The sequence below is a fragment of the Artibeus jamaicensis genome, unplaced genomic scaffold (genome assembly GCF_021234435.1).
Source record: "Artibeus jamaicensis isolate MK-2021 breed Jamaican fruit bat unplaced genomic scaffold, CSHL_Jam_final contig_233, whole genome shotgun sequence".
In the NCBI taxonomy this organism is placed as follows: Eukaryota; Metazoa; Chordata; class Mammalia; order Chiroptera; family Phyllostomidae; genus Artibeus; species Artibeus jamaicensis.
Genome location: NW_026521486.1, coordinates 48,660,055 through 48,684,526, shown reverse-complemented (window position 1 = coordinate 48,684,526; position 24,472 = coordinate 48,660,055). Strand labels below are relative to the sequence as shown.

The 24,472-nt window shown below is 45.0% G+C and overlaps 1 protein-coding gene across 1 annotated transcript; it reads left to right on the top strand.

Annotated features, from left to right (window-relative positions):
- Positions 1-4,710: 4,710 nt before the first annotated feature.
- FAM186B (family with sequence similarity 186 member B) lies at positions 4,711-23,977 on the top strand. Its single transcript, XM_037134879.2, has 8 exons — positions 4,711-4,806; positions 7,969-8,194; positions 13,966-14,148; positions 16,229-17,903; positions 18,381-18,573; positions 20,014-20,192; positions 20,897-21,087; positions 23,820-23,977. Exons 1-8 carry the CDS (start codon positions 4,711-4,713, stop codon positions 23,975-23,977), a joined length of 2,901 nt encoding a protein of 966 aa, XP_036990774.2.
- Positions 23,978-24,472: the final 495 nt, after the last annotated feature.

The following is a 24,472-nucleotide window of genomic DNA, read 5'->3' as shown; positions in this document are numbered from 1 at the left end:
AGCCACAAATTAGACAAATACATGAAGGCGAAACTAATAGAAATGAATGGAATTGCACAGGAAACCAATAGCGATGAAAAGGAAACTGGGACTCAAATCAATGGATTGGACCAGAAGAAAGCAAATAATGGCCAAACAGAAAAGAGTGAAGAAGCAAGAATTCAAAAAAATGAGGAGAGTCTTAGGAACCTCCAGGACATCTTTAAACGCTCCAACATCCGAATTATAGGGGTGCCAGAAGGAGAAGAGGAACAGCCACAAGTGGAAAACTTATTTGAACAAATAATAAAGGAGAATTTCCCCAATCTGGCAAAGGAAATAGACTTCCAGGAAATCCAGGAAGCTCAGAGAGTCCCAAAGAACTTGGACCCAAGAAGGAACACACCAAGGCACATCATCATTACATTAGCCAAGATTAAAATGAAGGAGAGAATTCTAGAAGCAGCAAGAGATAAGGGGACATTCACCTACAAAGGAGTCCCCATCAGACTGTCAGCAGATTTCTCAAAAGAGACCTTACAGGCAAGAAGGGGCTGGAAAGAGGTATTCCAAGTCATGAAATCCAAAGACCTACAACCAAGATTGCTCTATCCAGCAAAGCTTTCGTTTAGAATGGAAGGACAGATAAAGTGCTTCTCAGATAAGATCAAATTCAAGGAATTCATCATCACCAAGCCCTTATTATATGAAATGTTAAAGGGACTTATCTAAGAAAAAGCAGTTAAAAAACATGAACAGTGAAAGGACAGCAAACTCACAGTTATTAACAACCACACCTAAAACAAAAGCAAACTAAAAGGACAGCTAGATCAGGAGCAGAAACATAGAAATGAAGATCTCAAGAAGGATTAGCAATAGGGGAGTGGGAGGAGGAGAAGGGGGGAGAAGGTACAGAAAATAAGTAGCATAGACAGTAGATAGAAAATTGATGGGGGGGCAAGAATAGTATGGGAAATATAGAATCTAAAGAACTTGAGACACATGGTCATAAACTAAAGAGGGGGGTAATGGTGGGGACGGGGGGGTAAGGTGGAGGGGAATGAAGGGAGGAAATAGAACTGTAATGGCATAATCAATAAAAATATAAATTAAAAAAATTATTATAGCAGTAGCATGGTTTCTTTCTTTCCATCCTTTTACTTTTCATCTATATGTGCCTTCTTATTTAATGTGTGTTTCTTATAGACAGCACATAGTCGAATCTTGGGTTTTCATTGAATCTTGCAATCTTTATCTTTTGATTGGATGTTTAGGTCATTTATATGTAATCTAATTTGTCGGGAGTTGACCAGGAGCCGTACCTTGACAGAGTCGGAACAGATGAGATGCATCTGCACAGCAGAGGCAACTGTGGCTGGATTTCCTGTCTATCTCTCCTTGCATGTTTGTTTTTGTGATTAATAGGTGGTGGGATTTTTAGACACCTGCATTTCAGGGTCAATGATCCACATAATTCCAATGAAGCTGTACAAAATAATTTCTTGGCCAGAGAACAAACTCCCCCCTAATGAAGTAGCCCCTGAATATCTAAAAGTTGTTGGAGTAACAGCCCCTCCTCTACCTTGGACAGGAATAGAATTAGACAGGTAAGAAAAGCAGGACATCAAAAGCTCTATCCATACAGCTAGCTCTAATTGTCTGATTAATGACTCTCCTGGTCAAAATAACCTTTGTTTAACATAACTTCATGCCATGCACCTGCTCCTTTAATGTTATGTACCAGTCTCTATAAAAATAAAACTTAAATCAAACTCTGCAAGTTCAGTAAGATCCACAGAGGCTGGCTATTCTCCAGCACCCAACCGGTGTCTGACTCTTCATTCTTCGCCTGTGCTATCCATCCTTTGGGGACTCTGAACCCTGCTGAGGCTGGACCCCAGCACTAATTATCAGTACGTTAGGTTTAAAAGAAAGAAGAAAGGAAGGAAGAGGGGAAGAGGAAAAAGGAAAGAATCTTAGACTGGAAGTCAGGAAACCAGGCTGAAGTCCTGACTCTGAACCTCCCACCTCTGTAACTTCAGGTAAATCTCTTAACTCCTCTGAGCTGAAGCTGTCTCAAACATTTGTAAGGATGAATAAATTATTTATAAACTATGACATGCTCTGAAATTGTAAGGGTTAAAGGACCATCTAGTGCCAGATACATAGACAGGTATCCATAAACCAGGGTTTGAATGACTCAGAGACAGATTGCACTGAGTAGGTGAATGAATGATAGTATGTGAAAGACAGGTGGGTGTCAGATGACGTTATTAAGTGGCTATGGCACTTCAAAGAACTGAACCTACTTTAATTCCTTATCTGCTAAATGGGAATACTTTTCAGTAGCAGAGAACAATTTGTATGTATATGTATTTGTACTTACATATTTATTCATTCAACAAGTGTTTATTAAGTGCCTACTATATGCCAGGCACAGTCCTGGGTCCTGGACATATACCATTGTCCATTTTAGCCATATGTTTTATTTTTATTTTTCTGAATTTATTTTTTAAATATATTTTATTGATTATGTCATTACAGTTCTATTCCCCCCTTCATTCCCCTCCACCCTGCACACCCCTCCCCACCATTCCCCTTTAGTTTATGACCACATGTTTCAAGTTCTTTAGATTCTATATATCCCCTACTATTCTTGCCCTCCCCCCTATTTTCTACTTACCATCTATGCTACTTATTTTCTGTATCTTCTCCCCCCTTCTCCTCCTCCCACTCCCCTGTTGCTAACCCTCCATGTGATCTTCATTTCTATGGTTCTGCTCCTGATCTAGCTATCCTCTTAGTTTGCTTTTGTTTTAGGTGTAGTTGTTAATAACTGTGAGTTTGCTGTCCTTTCACTGTTCATCTTTTTTATCTTCTTTTCCTTAGATAAGTCCCTTTAACATTTCATATAATAAGGGCTTGGTGATGATGAACTCCTTGAATTTGATCTTATCTGAGAAGCACTTTATCTGCCCTTCCATTCTAAACGAAAGCTTTGCTGGATAGAGCAATCTTGGATGTAGGTCTTTGGATTTCATAACTTGGAAAACTTCTTTCCAGCCCCTTCTTGCCTGTAAGGTCTCTTTTGAGAAATCTGCTGACAGTCTGATGGGGACTCCTTTGTAGGTGACTGTCCCCTTTTCTCTTGCTGCTTCTAGGATTCTATTCTCAGCTAGTGTAATTATAATATGCCTTGGTGTGTTCCTTCTTGGGTCCACCTTCTTTGGGACTCTCTGAGCTTCCTGGATTTCCTGGAAGTCTATTTCCTTTGCCAGATTGGGGAAATTCTCCTTTATTATTTGTTCAAATAAGTTTTCCACTTGTGGCTGTTCCTCTTCTCCTTCTGGCACCCCTATAATTCGGATGTTGGAACATTTAAAGATGTCCTGGAGGTTCCTAAGCCTCTCCTCATTTTTTTGAATTCTTCTTTCTACATTCTTTTCTGTTTGGTCATTTTTTTCCTTTCTGGTCCACTCCTTTGATTTGAGTCCCAGTTTCCTTTCCATTACTATTGGTTTCTTCTACATTTCCCTTCATTTCAATTAGTTTAGCACTTCATACGTTCCTCTAATTTGTGACTAAAATCAACCAGTTCTGTGAGCATCCTGAGCACCAGTGTTTTGAACTGTGCATCTGAAAGTTTGACTATTTCTTCATCGCTTAGATTTATCGGCTCTGGGGCTCTAAGTTCTTCTTGAGCCATGTGTTGATCTGTTCGTGCCTGTTTTATATGAGGAGTGGAGCCTCAGTTGTTCACGGGGGTGGGGCCACCCAGGTCGCTGGTTTGTGACGCTTTAGGTGGGGGGGCGGGGTCAGAGAGGGACATGGCGGTCCCCTCTGCCGCTTCCTGCCACTGGGGCCTGCATGGTCTGTCTCACCGCTCCCTCCTTCACCGGTTTATCTGGGCGCAAATGTGTGACTGTGGTCAGCCTTCAGTGAGTCCACTGCCTTGCGCCCTCAGTGGGTCCGCCCGCTACTCCACACCTGGGATCTGCCTACGGTTGCCTGCGCGCCTGGGTCAGTCCAGTGGATCTTTCCTGCCCGACCCAGCTCTGCTGCTGGCTCTGCCCTTCTTTCCAGTTTGGCTGAAGGGTTCATTGTTGTCAGACTTCCGTGAAGTTCAATTTTCTGTGTTTTTGGCTGTGTTTTTGTTGCTAAAACTTTGGTTTTTTAAACTTGGTTGTGGGAGGAGGCACAGTGTGCCTCCATCTACGCCTCCATCTTGGCGGAGGTCCTCCGCCATATGTTTTAAAAAGGCCTCTGGTAGTGACGATTACCTTCAGGAAGTAAAAGTGCTGATTGAGCCCTGGTCCCCGGTGCAAATGTTCCCATTAGTTATTGGTTAGCTGCAATTTCTTTTTAAGTTCTCTTTAGGAAAAATAACTTTTTCTAATTGCCTTTTTCTATTTTTAGCCATTAACACTTATTTGGGAGCAAAACGTTTAATGATTTTAAAGCAACAGGTCATGGTAATATATATTAGGTATCAGCTAGATAATCAAGCAGACAGGTGACAGGGACACATTCTTCCAATCAAACTGATGATGTCACTGGGGAAAAGAAGGTCAGTTGGAACCTGATGTCTGGCAGTTACCAGGTACTCTGGCAAGGCAGAGGGTGCTCAGGAGCTGCCCCAGAGCCCTTAACTCCAAAGCAGCCAACATCACATGTCCAGGCTTGTATACTAGAAACACAGGACATCTTTGTGACTGACAAAAGTGATCCAAAATGGAGGAGGACAAGACCCCACAATTGGTGACCCCTGAATCGGTGAAAGCCATCATCTCGAGGATTGAGGCTGCCCAGCTAACTCGGGCTCAGGAGGTAACCCTGGAGGGGGCAATATTTTTTCTGTTGGGGTCTGATGTGGCAGTTGGGGACTGGTCCCATATTTGGGAAGATTCAGGTCTGGGCCCTCAGGAGTCCTGGGATTCTTGGCAATCTAGGTTTGCAGACATATTAGTGCAAAATAGCGACCTCCTAGACTTGGCCTCTCCAGGATGGGCTAGAGTTAAACCACCCTCCTGGGACAGGGCTGGGCCCAGGAAAGGAACAGCCCCTGGAAACTCCAGGATGACCCTGAGACACAGAGGGGTGGGTCCTAGCAAGATAAGAGAAGGGTCATAGAGTTCATAACTGGATCGGTTCTTGGCAACCTCTCACAATCCCCTAAGGTGTGCCCTAGAAGCTCACAGTGAAATGACCAAAGGCTGGAACCATCCTGCTTGAGAGCCTCTAGTAGTGCATTTTTTATGGAAGCCTCTGATCCTGAGTTTCTTGAAGCCTAATTTTTCCCGTCTTTTGCCTCTGGATCCTTGTGAGGAGATATCCAGACATCCCCAGCAAATTCTGAAATTCTGAAGAAATGTTTGCTGTGGATTTTTAGTATTCTCTAACTTGGTCTTTGGTCTCTCTCATTTTTTAAAGATTTTATTTATTTTTTAAAATATATTTTATTGATTATGCTATTACAGTTGTCCCATTTCCCCCCGTTACTCCCCTCTGCCCTGCACACCCCCTCCCACCCACATTCCCCTGCTTTAGTTCATGTCCCTGTGTCATACGTGTAAGTTCTTTGGCTTCTCCATTTCCTATACTATTCTTAACCTCCCTGTCTATTTTCTACCTACCATTTATGCTACTTATTCTCTGTACCTTTTTCCCCCCTCTTCTGCTGTCACTCCCCTGCTGATAACCCTCCATGTGACCTCCATTTCTGTGATTCTGATCCTGTTCTAGTTGTTTGCCTAGTTTGTTTTTGTTTTAGATGTAGTTGTTAATAACTATTAGTTTGCTGTCATTTTACTGTTCCTATTTTTAATCTTCTTTTTCTTCAATAAATTCCTTTAACGTTTCATATAATAAGGGCTTGGTGATGATGGTCAAGAACTTGGTCAAGAACTTGACCTTATCTGAGAAGCACTTTATCTGCCCTTCCAATCTAAATGAAAGCTTTGCTGGATAGAGCAATTTTGGATGTAGGTCCTTGCCTTTCATGACTTGGAATACTTCTTTCCAGCCCCTCCTTGCCTGTAAGGTCTCTTTTGAGAAACCAGCTGACAGTTTGATGGGAACTTCTTTGTAGGTAACTGTCTCCTTTTGTCTTGCTGCTTTTAAGATTCTCTCCTTCAATTTTATCTTGGCTAATGTAATTATGATGTGCCTTGGTGTGTTCCTCTTTGGGTCCAAGTTCATTGGGACTCTCTGAGCTTCCTGGACTTCCTGGAAGTCTATTTCCTTTGCCAGATTAAGGAAATTCTCCTTCATTATTTGTTCAAATAAGTTTTCAATTTTTTGCTCTTCCTTTTCTTCTTCTGGCACCACTACGATTTGGATGTTGGAACATTTAAAGATGTCCTGGAGATTCCTAAGCCTCTCCTCATTTTTTTGAATTCTTGTTTCTTCATTCTTTTCTGATTGAATGTTTCTTTCCTCCTTCTGGTCCACACCATTGATCTGAGTCCTGGGTTCCTTGCCATCACTGTTGGTTCCCTGTACATATTTCACTTAGCATAGGCTTCATTTTTTTATCGAATTTGCGACCACATTCAACCAATTTTGTGAGCATCCCAATTACCAGTGTTTTGAACTCTGTATCTGAGAGGTTGGCTCTCTCTTTGTTGCTTAGTTGTATTTTTTCTGGAGCTTTGATCTGTTCTTTCACTTGAGCCTTTTTTTTCTTTTTTGGTCTCAGTGCACCTGTTATGTAGCAAGGGGCAGAGCCTTAGGTGTTCACCAGGGCGGGGCAACCCACGTCACTGTTGTGACGCTGTATGTGGGGAGGAAGGATCTGAGAGAGAACAATGGTGTTTGCTCCACTCTCTTGACAGTTTTTAGTCACTTCCCCCGCTACCCACAAGGAAAGTGGGCCCTTCTGGTGCTGATTCCATGTGGGTGGGCTTGTGTATGTTCTAGGACTCTGCGGGTCTCTCCAATGAACTCTTCTATGAGGCTGGGAGTTTCTTCTGCTGCTGCCTCAACCCCCACAGGTGTTTTCAATCAGAGGTTTCAGGCTTTATTTCCCCATGCTGGAGCCCTGGATTGCCCGGTCTGTCTCGCTCCCCAATTGTTCCTCCCAGTTTATCGCATGTGAAAGTGGGACCACCCACTCCATCAGCTGCCACCTTGATGGGTCCGCCAGCTGCCACCTTGCTGTGAGTCCTCTCCACCCAGCTGCCCATCTCTGCCCCTCCTACCAGTCTGGATGGATGTTTCTTTAACTCCTTGGTTGTTGGATTTCCACACAGTTCAATTTTTCTGTCAGTTCTGGTTGTTTTTCGTTTTTAAATTGTTGTTGTCCTTCTTTTGATTGTGCAAGGAGGCACAGTGTGTCTAACTATGCCTCCATCTTACCCAGAAGTTCAGGTTTTATTTATTTTTAGAGAGAGGGGAAGGGAGGAAGAAAGAGAGGAGAGAAACCTCTACCTCTCTTGTGTGGTTGCCTCCTGTGTGCCCCCCTCACTGGGGACTTGGCCTGCAACCCAGGCATGTGCCTCGACCAGAAATCGAACTGGTGACTTCAAGTTCACAGGCCAGGGCTCTCTTTCTCTTTTTAGATATTTTTGTTTTATTTTATTGATTAATTTGAGAGAGAAAGAAACTTGTTGTTCTACTTATTTATGTATTCACTGGTTGATTCTGGTATGTGCCCTGACTGGGGGCTGAACCTACAACCTTACGTATGGGAACAATAATCTAACAAACTGAGCCACTCGGCTAGGGCCCTCACCTTAATAATCAAAATGACAATAATAAAGCTACTTATTTTATGTGCCAGACACTGTCCTAAGTGCTTTACAAATATTAATTCATTTAATATTTACAAAAACCCTGTGGCATAGTTACTTTAATAATCCGTACTTTATAATGAAGAAACTGGAGGCCCCAAGAGCATCAATGACTTGTCTAAGATCACACTACTAGAATGTGGCATCTACTTCCACAGTTCATAGCTCTAAACACTACAGTCTTCTGTCTTCCATACAGGACATTTCTTCCCAGCTCTCTGACATCTTGGACAATGTCAATTGTGTCATCACTCGCTTCCAGGAAGAATTAGGATATGATTTAAGAGAAAAGGCAAAATTTTACCAGATGGAGCAAAAGGGCAAGAACAGATTCATCTTGTTGGAGAAAATTGCCTCCTTCTCCAAAGATGCTAAGACTAAAGAGAAGCACTTATACGAGATCCTCCACTGGCTGGGTGACTGGGGTGAGTTTGCAGGCTGGTGCAGCCCCGTGGGCAGTACATTCCAGCTTGTTCAGTCTCTTCGTTTCACCACCCTTGGTCAGCATTCTCTGGGAGCAGGGTGTGGAGAGAGCAAAGATGGATCACGGTGCACTTCCAGTGAAACATTCTCCTGCTCACGCCACAGCACATCCCTTTCACTCCCCAGAGCGGCAAACAGGTAGCTGTCAGATATTAGCTGCCATATGTGATAAAGCCTAATTCATGGGTTCATTATGCTATCTCATTTCTTAACAAGATGGAAACAAAATTCAAACCCACCCTAGCTATTTTATTTATTTATTTTTTACCCATGGTGACTTTTTAAATTTTTATTTATTTATTTATTTTGGGGGGGCGGAAGGGGAGGGAGAATAAAAGAGGAAGAGAAACATCAGTGTGTGGTTGCCTCTCTCATGCCCCCCCCCCACCATGGGGACCTGGCTGGCAACCCCAGCATGTGCCCTGACTGGGAATCAAACCACCCTTTGGTTTGAAGGTCGGTTGTGACTCAGTCCACTGAGCCACACCAGCCCAGGCCTACCTATTTTGTTTTAAATTTTACACCTTTATTGAGATGTAATTGACAAATAACACTGTGTAAATTTAAAGTGTACAATATACCTATATGTTTTGAAATGATTATCACAAAGTTACTTAACACATCCATCATCTCGCACAGTTACTCTTTTTTTATGTGGTAAGAACATTTAAGATTATTAGCAAATTTTAAGTACATAATACAGTACTGTTAATGATAGTCATCATGTTGTACATTAGATCCCTGGAATTTATCTTATAATTGAAAGTTTGTACCCTTGGACCAACATCTTCCCATTTACCCCCACTTCCCAGCCCCTGGTAACCACAAATCTACTCACTATTTCTATGAGTTCAACTTGTTAGATTCTACACAGGAGATCATACAACATAAGACAGTCTTCGGCTGTCTGACTTATTTCACTTAGCATAACATCCTCTAGGTCCATACATGTTATTGCAAATGGCAGGATTTCCTTCTTTGTTATAACTGAATAATGTTTCATTTTGTATACCACATTTAAGTTTTTTAAATTTTTAGATTCTACACATAAGGGAGATCATACAGTACTCTCTTTTGCTATCTGATATTTCACTAATGTCCTCAAGGTCCATCAATGTTATGGCAAATGACAGGATTTCTTTCTTTTTATAACTGAATAATATTTCATTGTATATACCACACTTAAAATGTTTTTCTAATTTTTCAATTACAGTTGACATTCAATATTATGTTAGTTTCAGGTGTATAGCATAGTGTTTAGAGTTAGACATTTACATAGTTTACGAAATGATTCCCTCAATCAGTCTAATTAATACCTACCTGACGCCATACTTAGTTACTACAGTATTATTGACTATATTCCCCATGCTGTACTTTACATCATCATGACTGTTTTGTAACTTAAAATTTGTACTTCTTAATCCCTTCACCTTCTTCACCCAGCCTTCCAACCCCCCTAACATCTGGCAACCATGAGTTTATACTCTTCTGTTTTGTTTAGTTTCTTAGACTCCACATGTAAGTGAAATCATGTGGTATTTGTCTTTGTCTGACTTATTTCACTTGGCATAACATCCTCTAGGTCCGTTCATGTTGTTGCAAATGGTATGATATATATCCAGATATGGGATTGCTGGATCATATGATAATTCTATTTTTAATTTTTTAAGGAACCTCTATACTTTTTTCCAAAATGATTGTACCAATGTACATTCTCACCAGTGATGCACAAGGGTTCCCTTTTCTCCACATCTCACCAATACTCATTCCTTATTTTTTTCATAATAGCCATTCTAACAGGTAAGAGGTAGTATTGCGATTTTGATTTGCATTTCCCTGATGATCAGTGATGTTGAACATCTTTTCATGTACTTTTGGCCATTTGTATGTCTTCTTTAGAAAAATGTTTATTCATTTTTAAACTGGGTGTTTTGTTATCAAGTTATTTGAGTTTCTTATGTATTTTAGGTATTAACCCCTTATCAGACATAGGGTTTGCAAATATTTTCCCATTATGTAGATGGCCTTTTCATTTTGTTGATCATTTCTTTTACTTCAGAAACTTTTTAGTTTGATGTGATCCCACTTGTTTTTTTTTTTTGTTCTTTGTTTTTGATGTCATATCCAAAAAAAAAAAAAAAGTCGTTGTCAAGACCAATATCCAGAAGCTGTTCCCTTATGTTTTCCTCTAAGAGTTTTATGGTTTCAGATCTTACAGTGAAACCTTTGATCCATTTGCAGTTAATTTTTGTGACTGGTATAAGATAGGGATCTAGGACTGCTCGTCAAGATGGAGGCCCGGGCAGTCATGCTTCGCCTCCTTGCACAACCATAAGGATTACAATTAGCTTCAAAACAAAAAGCACCCAGAAATGCCAGAAAATCAAACTGTATCGAAGTCCGACAACCAAGGATAAAGAAGACATGTTCATCCAGACAGGTAGGAGTGGCAGAGACCAGGGGCTGGGGCAGAGAAGATGTGGTATGGCAGTGGCAAAGTGGCAGTGATCAGGCAGTGGTGGCAACAGCTGGAGGAATGGGTGGTACTACATTAGGGATATTGGGGGAGCAAACCCCAGGCCAGACTGTACAGCCCAGAGTTCCAGCACCGGGAAAATAAAGTATCACAACTCCTGGCTGTAAAAACCAGTGGGGCTTGAGGCCTCAGAAGAAACTGCAGGTCTCTCAGGAGAGTCCATTGAAAGGACCAGCAGGGTCCTAGAATATAGGCAAACCCACCCACTCTGGGAATCACCACTGAGACAACTGATAAAATGAGACCAGTCACATAAGAGACTGGAAGTAGGGCAAGTGCCAAGCAAGCCTCCAGCAATCAGGCAGCAACACTGCTCCCTCTCTGACCCTCCCCCACATACAAAGCCACAAAGCACTGAAGTGGGCTGCCCCACCCTAGCAATTACCTAAGGCTCCACTCCATACAACGGAACAGGTACCAGGTACACTAAGACGAGTCAAAGCAGCTCTACCTAATACACAGAAACAAACACAGGGAGGAATCAGGAGACAGAAATATATCTCAAATGAAAGAACAGAACAAAACCCCAGTAAAAAAGCTAAGCGAAACAGAGATAGCCAACCTATCACATGCAGAGTTTAAAACACTGGTGATAATGATGCTTAGAGAGCTCACTGAGTACAGCAAAAGCATAAGGGAAGAAATGAAGGCTGCACTAAGTGAAATAAAGAAAAATCGACAGGGAAACAACAGTGAAGGGAAAGAAGCCAGGGTTCAACTCAATGAACTGGAACATAAGGAAAAAATAAATGGTCAACCAGAACAGAATGAAGAAATGAGAATTTAAAAAAACGAGGAGATAATAAGATGACTCTGGGACATCTCCGAATGTGCCAACATCCAAATCACAGGGATGCTAGAAGGAGAAGAGGAAGAGCAAGAAACTGAAAACTTATTTGAAAAAATAATGAAAGAAAATTTCCCTAATTTGGCATAAGAAATAGACATACAAGCCCAAGAAGCACAGAGTCCCAAACAAGTTAGACCCAAAAAGGACCACACCAAGACACATCGTAATTAAAATGTCAAAGGTTAAAGATAAAGAGAGAGTCTTAAAAGCAGAAAGAAAAAAACAAAGAGAAAACTCGAGAGTAACCTACAAAGGGATTCCCGTAAGAGTATCATCTGATTTCTCGAACGAAACTTTGCAGGCAAGAGAAGGCTGAAAAGAAGTATTCAAAGTCATGAAAAGCAAGGTCCTACATCCAAGATTGCTCTATCCAGCAAAGCTATCATTATTGAAGGACAGATAAAGTGCTTCCCAGACAGAGTAAAACTAAAGGAGTTCATCATCAGCAAACCCTTACTACATGAAACGTTAAAGGGACTTACTCAAGAAAAAGAAGATCAAACTGAACATTAAGAAGACAATAAATTAACAACTATCAACAACTGAATCTAAAAAACAAAAACAAACTAGTAAAACTAGAACAGGAACAGAATCAGATATGGAGATCATATGGAGGGTTATCAGAGGGGAGGGGGAAGGAGGAGAATGGGGGAAAGGTATAGGGATTAGGAAGCATAAGTGGTAGGTAGAAAATAGAGAGGGGGATGTTAAGAACAGTATAGGAAATGGAGAAGCCAAAGAACTTACAAGCACAACCTATGGACATGAACTATTAGGGGACTGCTGAGGGAAATGGGGGTATTGGGCAGAGGGGAGCAAAAGGGAAAATTGGGACAACTATAATAGCATAATCAATAAAATATACTTTAAAAAAGATAGGGATCTAATTTCATTCTTTTCATGTGAATGTCTAGGTTTACCAATACCACTTATTGAAGAGACTATGTGTATTCTTGGCTCCCTTGTCAAATATTAGTTAACTGTATACGCATGGTATTATTCCTGGACTTTTGACTCTACTCCATTGCTTAATGTGTCTGTGTTTTATGCCACCATTGTGCTGTTTTGATTACTATAGCTTTGTAATATAGTTTGAAATCAGGTAGTGTGATGTTTTGTTTTTCTTTTTCAAGGTTGGTTCAGCTTTGGGGGCTTTTATAGTTCTATAGAATTTTTTAAATTGTTTTTATTTCTGCAGAAAATGCATTCATACTGCATTGAATCTGTAGATGGGTTTGGGTAGTATGGACATTTTAACAGTATTAATTTTTCTAATCTGTGAACATGGGATATCTTTCCATTTATATGTGTCTTCTTCAGTTTCTTTCACTATTGTCTTACAGTTTTCAGTACAGAGATCCTTCACCTCCCTAGTTAAATTTATTCCTAAGTACTTATTGTTTTTGATGTTATTGTAAATTATAGTTAAAAACTATAATTTCTTATAGTTATATAAGAAATTTAACTATTAGAAATTCAGGTTATTTCTTATACCTGAAAAAATTTATTTTTCAGGTAATTCATTGTTTGTGTATAGAAATACAACTGATCTTTGTATGTTGATTTTGTATTCTGCAACTTTACTGAATTTGTTTATTAGTTCTAACAGTTTTTTTTGTGGCACAAACTAGTTATTTTCTATAGGAACCCAAAGGTTTACTCACAGTACTAAATGATTTTTACTGCATGGATGCTGGGTCAAACAGCACTGATGTCACAGTAAAAAACTAGTATATCCATTTGGGTGTGAACCAGCTGCATTCAGCCCTGGAGCCAGACGCTACACCCATTATCAGAGTTATTCCATCACGAGAGTCCGCTGTGAAGCGTGGTGGATGCTGCAGTACTGGAGGGAGGTGGCATGGGGATGTGCCCCGCCCCCCTCACACTGCCCTGCCCTGGAGGAGCTCTCAGTTCAGTGGTTCTTCAGCTGCCCCCAAGAATTAAGCAGGGCTGCTGAGTCCAGTTAATTCATTTAATTGTTCAGATATTGGACTAGGCAATATGGGGATAGAGTAATAACAAGGCAGACACCTCCTTGGCCTTATAGTACAACAATATTGTTTAATATCTATTACAGATTTACTACATGGCAGGCCTCGTGTTGATCATTTTACATGTATTATCTCATTTAATCTCCATCTAATCTTTTCAAAGGCAAAGAAATTGAAGCTCAGGGGAATAAGGGATTTGCCCAATAACACACAGCTAGTAAGAGGTGAAATCAATTTGACTTCAAAACCTGCTGTTGTCACCCCTGTACAATAGGGCTGCTTGTGGCTCCCTAGAAGACAGAACTAGAGCTGTAACCTCCACTCCCTCTCTAGGTGACAGTTTGACCTATGAGATCAGGAACAGGAAGAGTGAGAAGGAAGAGGAACGCCTGGACGAATGGATTGAGGTGATGGAGAAGGTGTTACCTCTCTCTCTCATCACCACCAAAGGAGGCATCGAGTCTCTCATTTCCCTTTGCTCCACTCTCATTGAAGGACAAAAGAAAAGGGCACAAAGTAGGTTCCAGGAGTACGTGGGAGTGGCGCTGGGTGGAGCAGATGCCATCTCAGGGGGAAGTCACATGCCCAGGTCTGTGGGGGTCTTTCTGACTCAGACAAACAAAAGCTTTATCTGAGATGGGTGGGCAGTGGTTGAGGCACTGAACCTGAGCTGAGCACTGAGGAGTTCTGAGCTGTCCCTCAGGGCTGGAGGAAGGGGTGGTATGGAGACAGGTTCCTATGGGTGTTCCCTGGATCTGTGACCTCACGCGACATCTGGGGAACAAAGCTAGAAGGCCAGAAAGGGTTGAGTTTGTCGCTAGAGCCTGAGGTACATCCATTCCTTACTCTGAACCCAGCCACAGAGCCAAAAGTCTGATGAAACAAGGCCAAAGGTCCCCAAGCCTTCTCAACTGTGGCTGCTCCAGGAGTGGTCAGTCAACAAGAAGGTTCAACCTTAAAATTTCACCCCTGCCAGCACTAGAAGGCACCTGAGATTATCTAACTCCTACATTTTGTAGATGAGAACACGGAAGCTCGAAGTAGAGAAAGGACCACAAAGAAAGCCTGTGGCAAAACCTGGCCCTACACTTAGGTTTTCTGGTTTCTTAATTTTACTCAAAAAAGCATGGTCTTCAGAGTCAGACAGAGCTGAGTGTGAATCCCATGTGCCAATTTTTAGATGTGTGACTGAGCAAGTTACTTCATTTTTCTGAACCTCACCTTCATATACAAAATGAGGAGATCACTGCCCACTTGTGGGTTCCACTTGGGACAGACATCTGGCACTGTACTTAGAACACGCTGAGGGCTTAATACACAATAGCTGACAGTAGCATTTTACCACTGATTGTCATGGCCAGGGTCTTTATCACCAGGCAAGGTCCACGGTTGGGGGAAGGAGGAAGCAGGAAAAGGTGGATGAAAAGGAGATGATCTCTTCTACAGTCCTTGCTATATTATTTCTGTAAATATAGTTACTTATATGCTTACTCCTTGCTGGATTATAAACTCCTAGAGGGCAAAGGTTGTGTCTTATTCATTTCTTTTTAGGAATTAGTTATTGAGTACTTCTGAGGTACTTTGTTCTGTGCTTGGCACTAAAGATGATTTAAATTAAATACTATGAGTTAGATGTTAGGATCATCCTCATTTTTCAGAAATGGAGGCACTGAGAAGCTAGGGAACTTGCCCAAAGCAAGTGGTAAGGATGGGATTCGAGCTCAAGTTATCTGATTCCATGATCCAAACCCTGAACCACTAGGCCATTTGGCTTCTCTGACAATATTAGCTTGATGCTAGCTTGACTTCAGTGTCACTTAATTTCCGTATTTCCTTTAGCCCCTATCCAAAGTTAGCCAACATTTTTTTCCAGTGACGTTCCCTGAATGAGCAAATGAATGGACGCTCCAAGATAACCTCACATACAGTAGCCCTACACACTGTAGATCTGAGGGGATACAACTGACCATGCCTCGGCCCTGAAGAGCTGTATCTATAAACACTCTTAAATGCAAGAGTGCACAGCCTTTGTTTATACATATTTTGCGGGGAGAGAAGGTCCTCCGCTTTCATCAAAGTATCAAAGGAGTTTGTAACCCTTCAAATGGAAAAAGACATTAGTCATTAAAAAAAAACATGTGAACAGACATAGGACCATATGATAAATTCTCTATAAACAAAGCCCAGTGATAACAAGAAAGGGAAGGTAAAGTATCCCAGGTGATCTGGTGTCTAAATGCCAGGTAGGCTTCCAGAGTTTGGATAGTTGGGAAACACAGATATTGAGGCTGGGAGGTATCGTGATTAGAAAATAACTTTACTCCAGGGAAATATGGAGGATCAGGAGTAGTTTGAATTGAGTTAACTGGATTGAATAGTTCCAGGCTCCTCTGGACCCTGCAGGTAAGCCCTGGGCAAGCTCTGAGCCAGGTAGAGATCTGACAACCTCTCGCCTGGCCTCACATGTAGCCCCAGCTCCTTTCTTGCCAAGCTCTAGAAGGGTTGGATGACAATTTGGCCAAGCAGCATCTGAAAAGCAGTATAATCCTTGGGACCCATGGGAGGTTGTTGCCTTTGTTCTCTCTACTTCTTCTAGTGTCCAAACACACCTTCTGGCAAGGCTGGCAGGAACAAAGTCTGCAAAAATTTACATCCTACCCTCAGCCACTGAGCCCAGAGCAGATGCTCCAGGATAAGAATACTGCCTGCACGAAGGTTTCTGAGGTGAGGTCCATGCTGCAGGAACTCTTGGACTCCACCATGTTCAACCAGGGGGAGGTCAAAGCCATCAGGTACATCTCAGCTGTGGTAGAGAACCTTAACAAGGCCTTGATCATCCAGTATGATGAGAACAGGAGCCTGGAGACCAAATACAAGCAACTGAAAACAGAGATGACCAAGGAACTCAGTAGCCAGAGGCTGTACTTTCAGCAGTCCCTCCAAGTCCTCAAGAGTAAGAGGGATGCCCTAATAAGGCAGTTAGAAGTTGTAGGGGGAAAGTACCATGACCTTCTCCTGATCAAGCATGCCCTAGAGTTCCAGCTAAAGAAGGCTCAAACTGCTGGAGGTCAAGCAGAAGAGCCAGTCAAGGTCTTCACTGACTCTCCAGGCCCCCCTGAGAAAGAGACCATTCCAAAGAAAGAATTAGTCATGGAGGAAACCCAACAGGAACCCAGGAAGGAGGAGCAGTTGTTTTCAGCATTTTCCTCAGGTCCCATGGCTGCAGCTGGGGACAGTGGTGCTAGGTCTTCAACATGTCAGCCACTTTCCGCCATGACCACGCATGTGAGGATTGCAGATGTATATAGCAGCCGAGACACGGACAGTCTTCAGCCTGTGTTGCCATCCTCGGTGGATCACAGGTTTTCTCAGAAATGGGAAATACCAGTGGCAGAGAGCCCAGGCCACGAAGTCAAAGACCAGGAGGACTTCTTCCAGGAAGCAGCCCAGGAGAAAGAAGGACTCCACATCAAGTCTCATTGTGGGGAGCAGCTGTCCCCAGACAGCTCCAGGACTGTGGCCTTGGAGAGTGAGGTGGAGCCCTGGGACGAGGAACTCAGTTGGGAGAGGCGGAGGCAGCAGTGGCTGCAGGAGGAGGAGATGTGGCTGCAGAGGCAGAAGGAGTGGGCCCTGCTGGAGCAGGAGCACCAGGAGAAGCTGCGGCAGTGGGAGATGAAGAAGGTGGCAAAGGAGGAGCAGCAGAGATTGGTCCAGCTGGAAAAGGAGGAGGGGGGCCCACGGAGGGAGCTGGAGCAGCCAAGGGAAGATGAGGAGAAAATGATTTTTGTGACTACCAGTCGATGGAGGGCCTTGGAAAAGGCATCACTGTCACCTCCCCTAAGCCGGTCCCAATCTGCGTGCCAGAGCAGAAGACCACACTTGCCCAGGTCTCCTAATACCCAGAAGACCACCCCAGGAAATCAGAGGGCCATGAGTTCAACCGAGTTTACCCAGAAACCACGGACCCACCAGGTTCCCACAAAGCCCAAGAAATCGGCTTCTGTTCCTGTCGCTGGGACATTCATCCGAAGGGTGACCCAGCCCCCTTTGTATATAACCTCAATGACTCTGAAGGGGAAGGTATACCACATGGATGTGGAGGCCCAGAGGAAGAATCTGCAGCTCCTGAGCGAGGATGCTGAGCAGGGAATGCCCCACTACCTGCGCAGCAAAGCACAGGAGCTCATCACCCGCGCCATGGAGCTGACTGTGCTCAGGCTGCAGAGCCTGTGCCATAAGTATATCCTCTACAGGAGCTTCCAGAGCCTCCGGTAGGTTCTGCCTGGCACCCACCCACACCCACTGAGGTGCGTGGGCACAGCCAAAACCCAAGGGGAAAGGAGGAGCATGGGGCAAAGGGGTCGGGGAGAATCTTCTGGCCTGAAAAAGGTGCCCCTGAGACCTTGGGCAACCCCAAAGAAGTGGGTGGTAGGGTACTTACACATTGTTCTCCATATAGTGCCTTTTTTCTCTAGGCTCGCTTCCTATGTCTTCCTGTTTCCTATACCCCCATCCATAACCCACCTAATATGCTCCTGCATTTGCCCTACTTTCTTCCTATTTCCAGCCCAGCCCCAAGGATCCTCACCTGACAATGCCTCCCACTTCTCTGCTCCCAGTCTTCCTTAGCTCTCACCAACCTCTGCTTCTCTTCTTGTTTCCAGCGATTACAAATGCAGCGTCATCTCTGGTTAACAGAGGAAAAAGAAGGCATGTTCATCCACTAAATGACTTCCCTTTCTCTCCAGACAAGAAGTGATCAACCACATACAAGCCATTCAAAAAACTGGGGCTACCTACAAAGCCCAGAGTCTCTATATCTCCCTGAAGAACATTGACCACCTGCAGGACCTTCACCTGCGGGCCTGGACAGACAAACAGAAGGACCTGGAAGAGAAGCGCCAAGCATGCCTGAGCAGTATGGTGACCATGTTCCCCAAGGTGGGCCTCCTGCCTGGTGACCTTCTCCAGGGTCAGCACAGCCAGTAGGGAGGGGGCCAGGAATGTGGGGTGTGACTGGGGACAAGAGGGCCAGATGGTAAATAAGAGAACAGCTGAAGGCCTCTGATCAGGAAAAGGTGAAGGCAGGAGGCGCCTGAGTGCAAGGAAGGGCAGTTTTTCAATCTCCATATATGGGGAGAGCAATAGAGAGGGACTTTCATGAAGAGCTTCTGAAGAAAGACCCCTCTGGAGGGGAATTAGCCGGGCCCTGCCGTCTCAGCTTTGCAGTGCGGCTCTCCCTCCCGGTGGGTCTCTACCCTGCTCCTGTAAGTTCTCCGGGCCTGCTCACAGCTGTCTTCTTCACCCTCATGCTAGGGACTTGCTTTGCTTCTCTCGGGGGACAGCCCCCCTGCTTTCTAGATGCCAGGTCTCCCTTGTTTTCATGGAGCACCTCCTCCAGTCACTTCCTCACAAAGGATGCTGGGCGGATAAAAGCACTGAGACCTTGGTTGTCTGAAAACATCTTTACTTAGTATCTACTCTCACTCTTAATTGACAGATAGTTTGCATGGAAATGTGCAGGTTAGAATTCATTTTTTCCTCACAGTTTTGAAGACACTGGTCATCTAGGTTTTGGTGTTGCTACTGAGAGTCTCAAGTCATTTGGAGTGCCAGTCCATTGGGTTTAATCTGTTTTTACTCTTTGAGGGTTGGCTTCAGCTTCTTCTTCACCCCTTCCCAAACCCGGCCCCATTACTCAGGTAGCAAGTGACAGGGTTCCCAGGGGGTTAGCCCACAGCTTGGAGGGTCTGGAGAATCCCAAAGCAGCGACCCAAAACATGCTGGGATCTTCCCAAGTGTTGGGCTGGAGCGTAAGCCCCCTGAGTCCTGAGCAGCAGTGGCCTAGGTCTGGGGGAAGCAGTGAGCTAAGTGACCCTGTGTCAGTGCCAGCAGGAGACAATTGGAAGAGCCTTGGCAATGGAGGTATCTTCCTCCTCAGTTGCCTAACACCTTATTCTAGTCCTGATCATCTCCTGTAAGCGTCTAGCTATATTGGTTTTGAGGTTGAGACGGAAATGGACCATATGACTTCTTTTGGTGGCTGTGAGGATTCCCCTAGGTCCTTGCCCAGTGTCTGGGTGGGGGCTGATGAAAAGACACCCAGAGTATTCCAGGCACAACGTGGCCCCAGGTCACAAATGCTGCAAGTACCTCAGGAGTTCCAGCTGCTCTGGCTTCCTTTGTTCTTTTCCCTTACTGTTTTACCCATTGTCCAGATTCTCCATCAAATTTAATACCCTGGGGTCCCAGGGGCTTCTAACTGGAGGAATTCCCTGGGTCTCACCCTCTCTGCTCAACCCTGAGTTAGGCAATGCCTCCTCCTGCACTAGAGAGGGGATCATTTCCTGTCTCCCTATGCCTCTCTGCCGATTCCTCTAGCTCCAGCTGGAGTGGAACATTCACCTGCACACCCCTGTACTCACCTCCCCAAAGTCAAGGAAAAGCAAGCCGCCCCCATCCTTACTCCGGTGTGTCCACTCCAGCAGCTCCTTCAGCAAGCAGCCCCGAGAGCATCTTCCATCAAAACACCGGGAATATGTGCCCCAGCAGATGGCCCGGTAGGTACAGGGAAGCCAAGGGTACCCTCACACGAATGGATGGGAAGCGAGGGAGCAGGGGTGGCCACACTTGAGAGGCTGGCAGCTCCGAAGGGCACAGACAGGCAAGGCTCACCCCATGAGTTGCAAGGCACCTGTCTTCTCAGCTGCCCTGCTCAGCTCTGGCCATTGACTCAGATTGGGGCTGGGGTGTGCACGGGAGTGTGGGCTTTAGGGGCCAGCCTAACCAAATGTATTTCAAACTGTGCAATGGAAAGATGCTGAGGACCCGCAGCCGAGAACTTACAACCATTTCTACCCTGAGCATTGGTCTAGCACCTGTCATTGGGTTGTCCACATAAATAAGCCTGATCCTTCCTGCCATGTGGCCCTGGGCTCAAAAAGAGGCACTGTGAACCTCTGGGCAGCTAAAAAGACCCACATCCACACCACCCTTGTATGGCGGGTTTAGGGCTTCAGCCCCAGGACATGGGCCTGGGGGAGGCTCCTCAGCCAAAGGAGCCCCAGAGAAGTGAGTGAGACTTAGGGTTAATGGGAAGAGAGGTGACAAGGAGGGCAGTGACAACTATTTGAGAAGAAAAGAAAACCGTGTCTTGAACCTTGTGGCCCTGGAAAGTTTTGGGCTTCTCAATCTCTTTTTTCTCTGTATGTGTAACTCTTTGTCTCTTTTTTACACTTTCCATCCCTACCTCTCCACTCCCCAGCCAACAGGGGAACCTGATGGAGGCTGTCTGGAAGACCGATGTGGCCTCCTCCAGTCACCCAATAGAAAAGAAGACCCCCACCAGCCTGTCTTGGGACCAGCTAGGGGGGTGCCCAGACATTCCCCGGCTGCTGGAGTTGGATGTGCATTCCTCCTACCACAAAAGCTTGATGTCCCTCAAGGCCCGGAAAGGTACACGGCTGGGCAGCTGATCCGGATTCAGGGACACTTGCCCACCATGGGTGGGGGCCAGAGCACACACTGTCTCTGTCCGGCGACCCAAGAGGTCTCTTTCCAAACACTAATAATGACCTCATTTATTACGCCACATCAGACAGAGCAATGCTTGCCTGCCTCATCAGCCATCAGCTTGGGTCACCACGCCAATTTCAGTCTAGTTTTCTCAAAGTACTTTCCATGGTATCTCAGAAGATCACTACATTATAGAAGTCTTTCCTTCTCCTTGATCCCTGCTCTGCCAATGAATTGCTCAAGAGGTGTATCCCGCCTTAGGACTGGGGGTTGTTTTCAAAGACAGCCAGGTGCAGGGTAGATAGATAGGGGAGACCAAGAATTGCATGATAAACCTGAGACATGGGCTTGCGCCTGCCTTTGGCATTGTCATTTCCTGCAGGCCTTCAAGAACTGTCCCTGGGAAGAGCAGCTGAGGGGAGGGAGGGAGGTCTCGGTGGACCAGCAATCAGCTTTTCTGGTTAGAAAGGTTCAACTCTTCTCTGCGTCTCCTGGCTTGAAGCTGTCACTACTGAAGACGCAAGGCTCTTTCAAGCAGCCTTTCTAGATGACCAATCCCAGCTGCCTCCTGTGGCCCTGGCCCTGCCCCAATGAAAGGTTTTTACTGGGAGAGGGTACTGATGCCTGGCAGTCTAGACCTAACCAGAACCAAGAGTTGTGAGATGCTGGTGCTGCTGCCACCCTTCAGACTGGGACTTCAGTAACACAGGGTAGCATGGCAGCATCTGAGAGGGCTGGTCTCTGGCTAGGCTTCCACTCTGAAGTGGGCTGAGAGTCCCAGCTGGACATTAGCATTATAGCCTACCTAGTATATGGATAGAGTTTCTGGAGAGTTTCCAAGGGGTGTGTGTATGTGTTTTACTGTTGTTTGTGGATTGATTTGGATATAGCATACACAATTAATTGAGAACGACCAAAAAAAACCACTGTGGCAGAATGAAGTGACCCACAAGTCAAATGGGGCCCCGACCTGCTGAGATTTGGCTAAACTTGGCCAAAGGGCCCGTGGTGGCATCTCTTCTGAGTTCCTTCTCTCCTCCCTCTGGATCCCTGCCAGTGTTGGGCTCTACTTGGCGTTTGTTTGAATTGGAGGCCCCTAACTCCTTTGTTCTTCCCACACACGCAAATATGTACACATAAATACCAAGGGTACATACTGCATTTGACCCCGAGCATTTCGTGATGTTAGTAACTTTTGGAAAATGTAAGAGGGTGATACAGAAAGGGATGCACAGTGAACAGCACCAAACAGCAGCCTCTTTTCTCCCCCTCTCTTCGGTATAACGTGCAGAATTTAAAAACTCCTTCCTGTCTCATGCAGAGCTGTTCCACCCACACCTGGGCCTCCCCTGGGATCTCAGCTTCAGGCTTAAGCACTTATCAAAATATTGTTCCCAGCAAAGACAGCTTCCCCTTGCCAGGGGAATTCAGGTGAATACAATTTTCTTCCCCACTTTCCAACTCTGTGTAAGTTTACTCACTTTATCTCACTGCCAGGTGTAGAGGCAAAGCCCTGCTTCTTTTGTCTTCTTTTTCCATATCCCAGGTTGGCACCCCCTACCAGTGTGTCAAGCTGGTCCTTAGCATTTCAGTGTGGGGGCCCCCTGGGTTGTCTTGGGATCCTGTTACTGTAGCATGACGACCTGCTGCTCTTTAACCAAAGTTCTCTGCCGCCACCTAGGCTACTGCTGCCTCTGGCAGGTAGGGGTGGACGTGTTGCTTTCTTTGTGAGTACTCTGAGGACACACACACTCTGCTTACACTCCCGAAAGTGCAGCTTCTCTCCCGATACCTGCACAATGAATCCTCAAGTCCACCAGCTTCATGGTCCCAGGTCACTCACCTCTTTGTGTTCCTGCTGACCTCACCAGCGCACCTGGCCATGCTGTCCAGTTCACACCACCTGGTTTCATAACTAGGACCGCCAACCTTGCACTGACTGACCCATTTTCTCAATCTGCCTGGGACTGACAGCCCTTCTCATCTCAGGCTGGCCGAGGTGCTCTCTCAGCATATGGGGAAGGGCTATTCATCTTCCCTTTGTGGTTTGGGACACTACTAGGAAGACCACGTCCCTCAAAAACCAGCAGACCTCCTCCTTCAAGGTCTTTTTCTGCTTTGCCTCACAAGTGTTTCCCTGGGCTCTCCATCCGACAGGTGAGATAGCTACGTGTCTGCACACACCAAACGTCTGCAGTAGGAGAAGGATCTTGACCTTCACTCTAGCTGCCCTCTCTCCCTCAGGGCCTATTTCCACACAGCCAAAGTTCACAGTGGTTCACGTGTGTGCTCCGAACTGCTGCCAGTGCAAACTCACACAGATGTCCAATATGCTGCAGAGGAGAGGGCTTATAACTTGGTTTCTGGGGAGGAGATTTTATGGCAATGGAGATGGGTAGGAAGAAGCAGGGAGCAGTGAGAGGAAGGAGGTGGGAAGTATTCTGTGATGTGTGACAAGAAACAGACTCACAAGAACAGAAGCAGAGCCCCCAGGACATGGCAGAGATGTGTGCTAAGCAGTTCTATGTTCAGGCCAACTCTGGGCCCAGCCCTGGTCTCCCAGAGAAGACCTGGGAAGCTCTTGGGTGGGGCGGGTGGGGGCACTCACATCCAGGGGCCTTGCCTCTGCTGCTCCCCCACCTGTAACCACATTAACTCTTTCAGCGTCCCAGCAACTCAAAGAAAGGAACGCCAGGATCCCTCAAGGGAGTCAGCCGAACTCGTTCACAGAAAGTCAAGCGAGTTGCCCCCTGGAACCCTAAAAAGTCAGAAGGATCAAGACAACCACAGTTGCCACTCCATCCCTGAGCCAGTGATTCTCAAATGTTAAGGTGGCTAAAATTACATGGGAGTCTGTTGCAGATTCAGGTTCCCAGCTGGTGTTTTTCAACAAACACCAGGGGTGTTGCTAAGTAGTCCTACAACTTTGAGGAACTCTACTTTCCTCCACTCCCCAAACTGTATATTTTTAATTAAATAGAGAAATGTTTATTTTTAAATTTTTTCTGTCTCATTGCTGAAACCCACACCTTCCCAGCTGAATTTTGGAACCAGGTCCATGACTACTTGACCAATGACTAGGACGCCAATCAGAGAAGACTCCCCATGTGCTGTCTGTCCTTCGGGAGTCAAGACACAGAGACAGCCATGAGTGGTGCCTGCCACACAGTAGGGTCAGGAACACCTGAATTAATAAAAGTTACGGGCACATAAGTAACTGAAATGCTGGTCACTAGCATGAATGCACAGAGGATAAAAACAAAAGGAAATAGCACATATAAGTCAGAGCCAAGTGTCACTGTGCAGGAGGCAAAGGCAAGTTAAG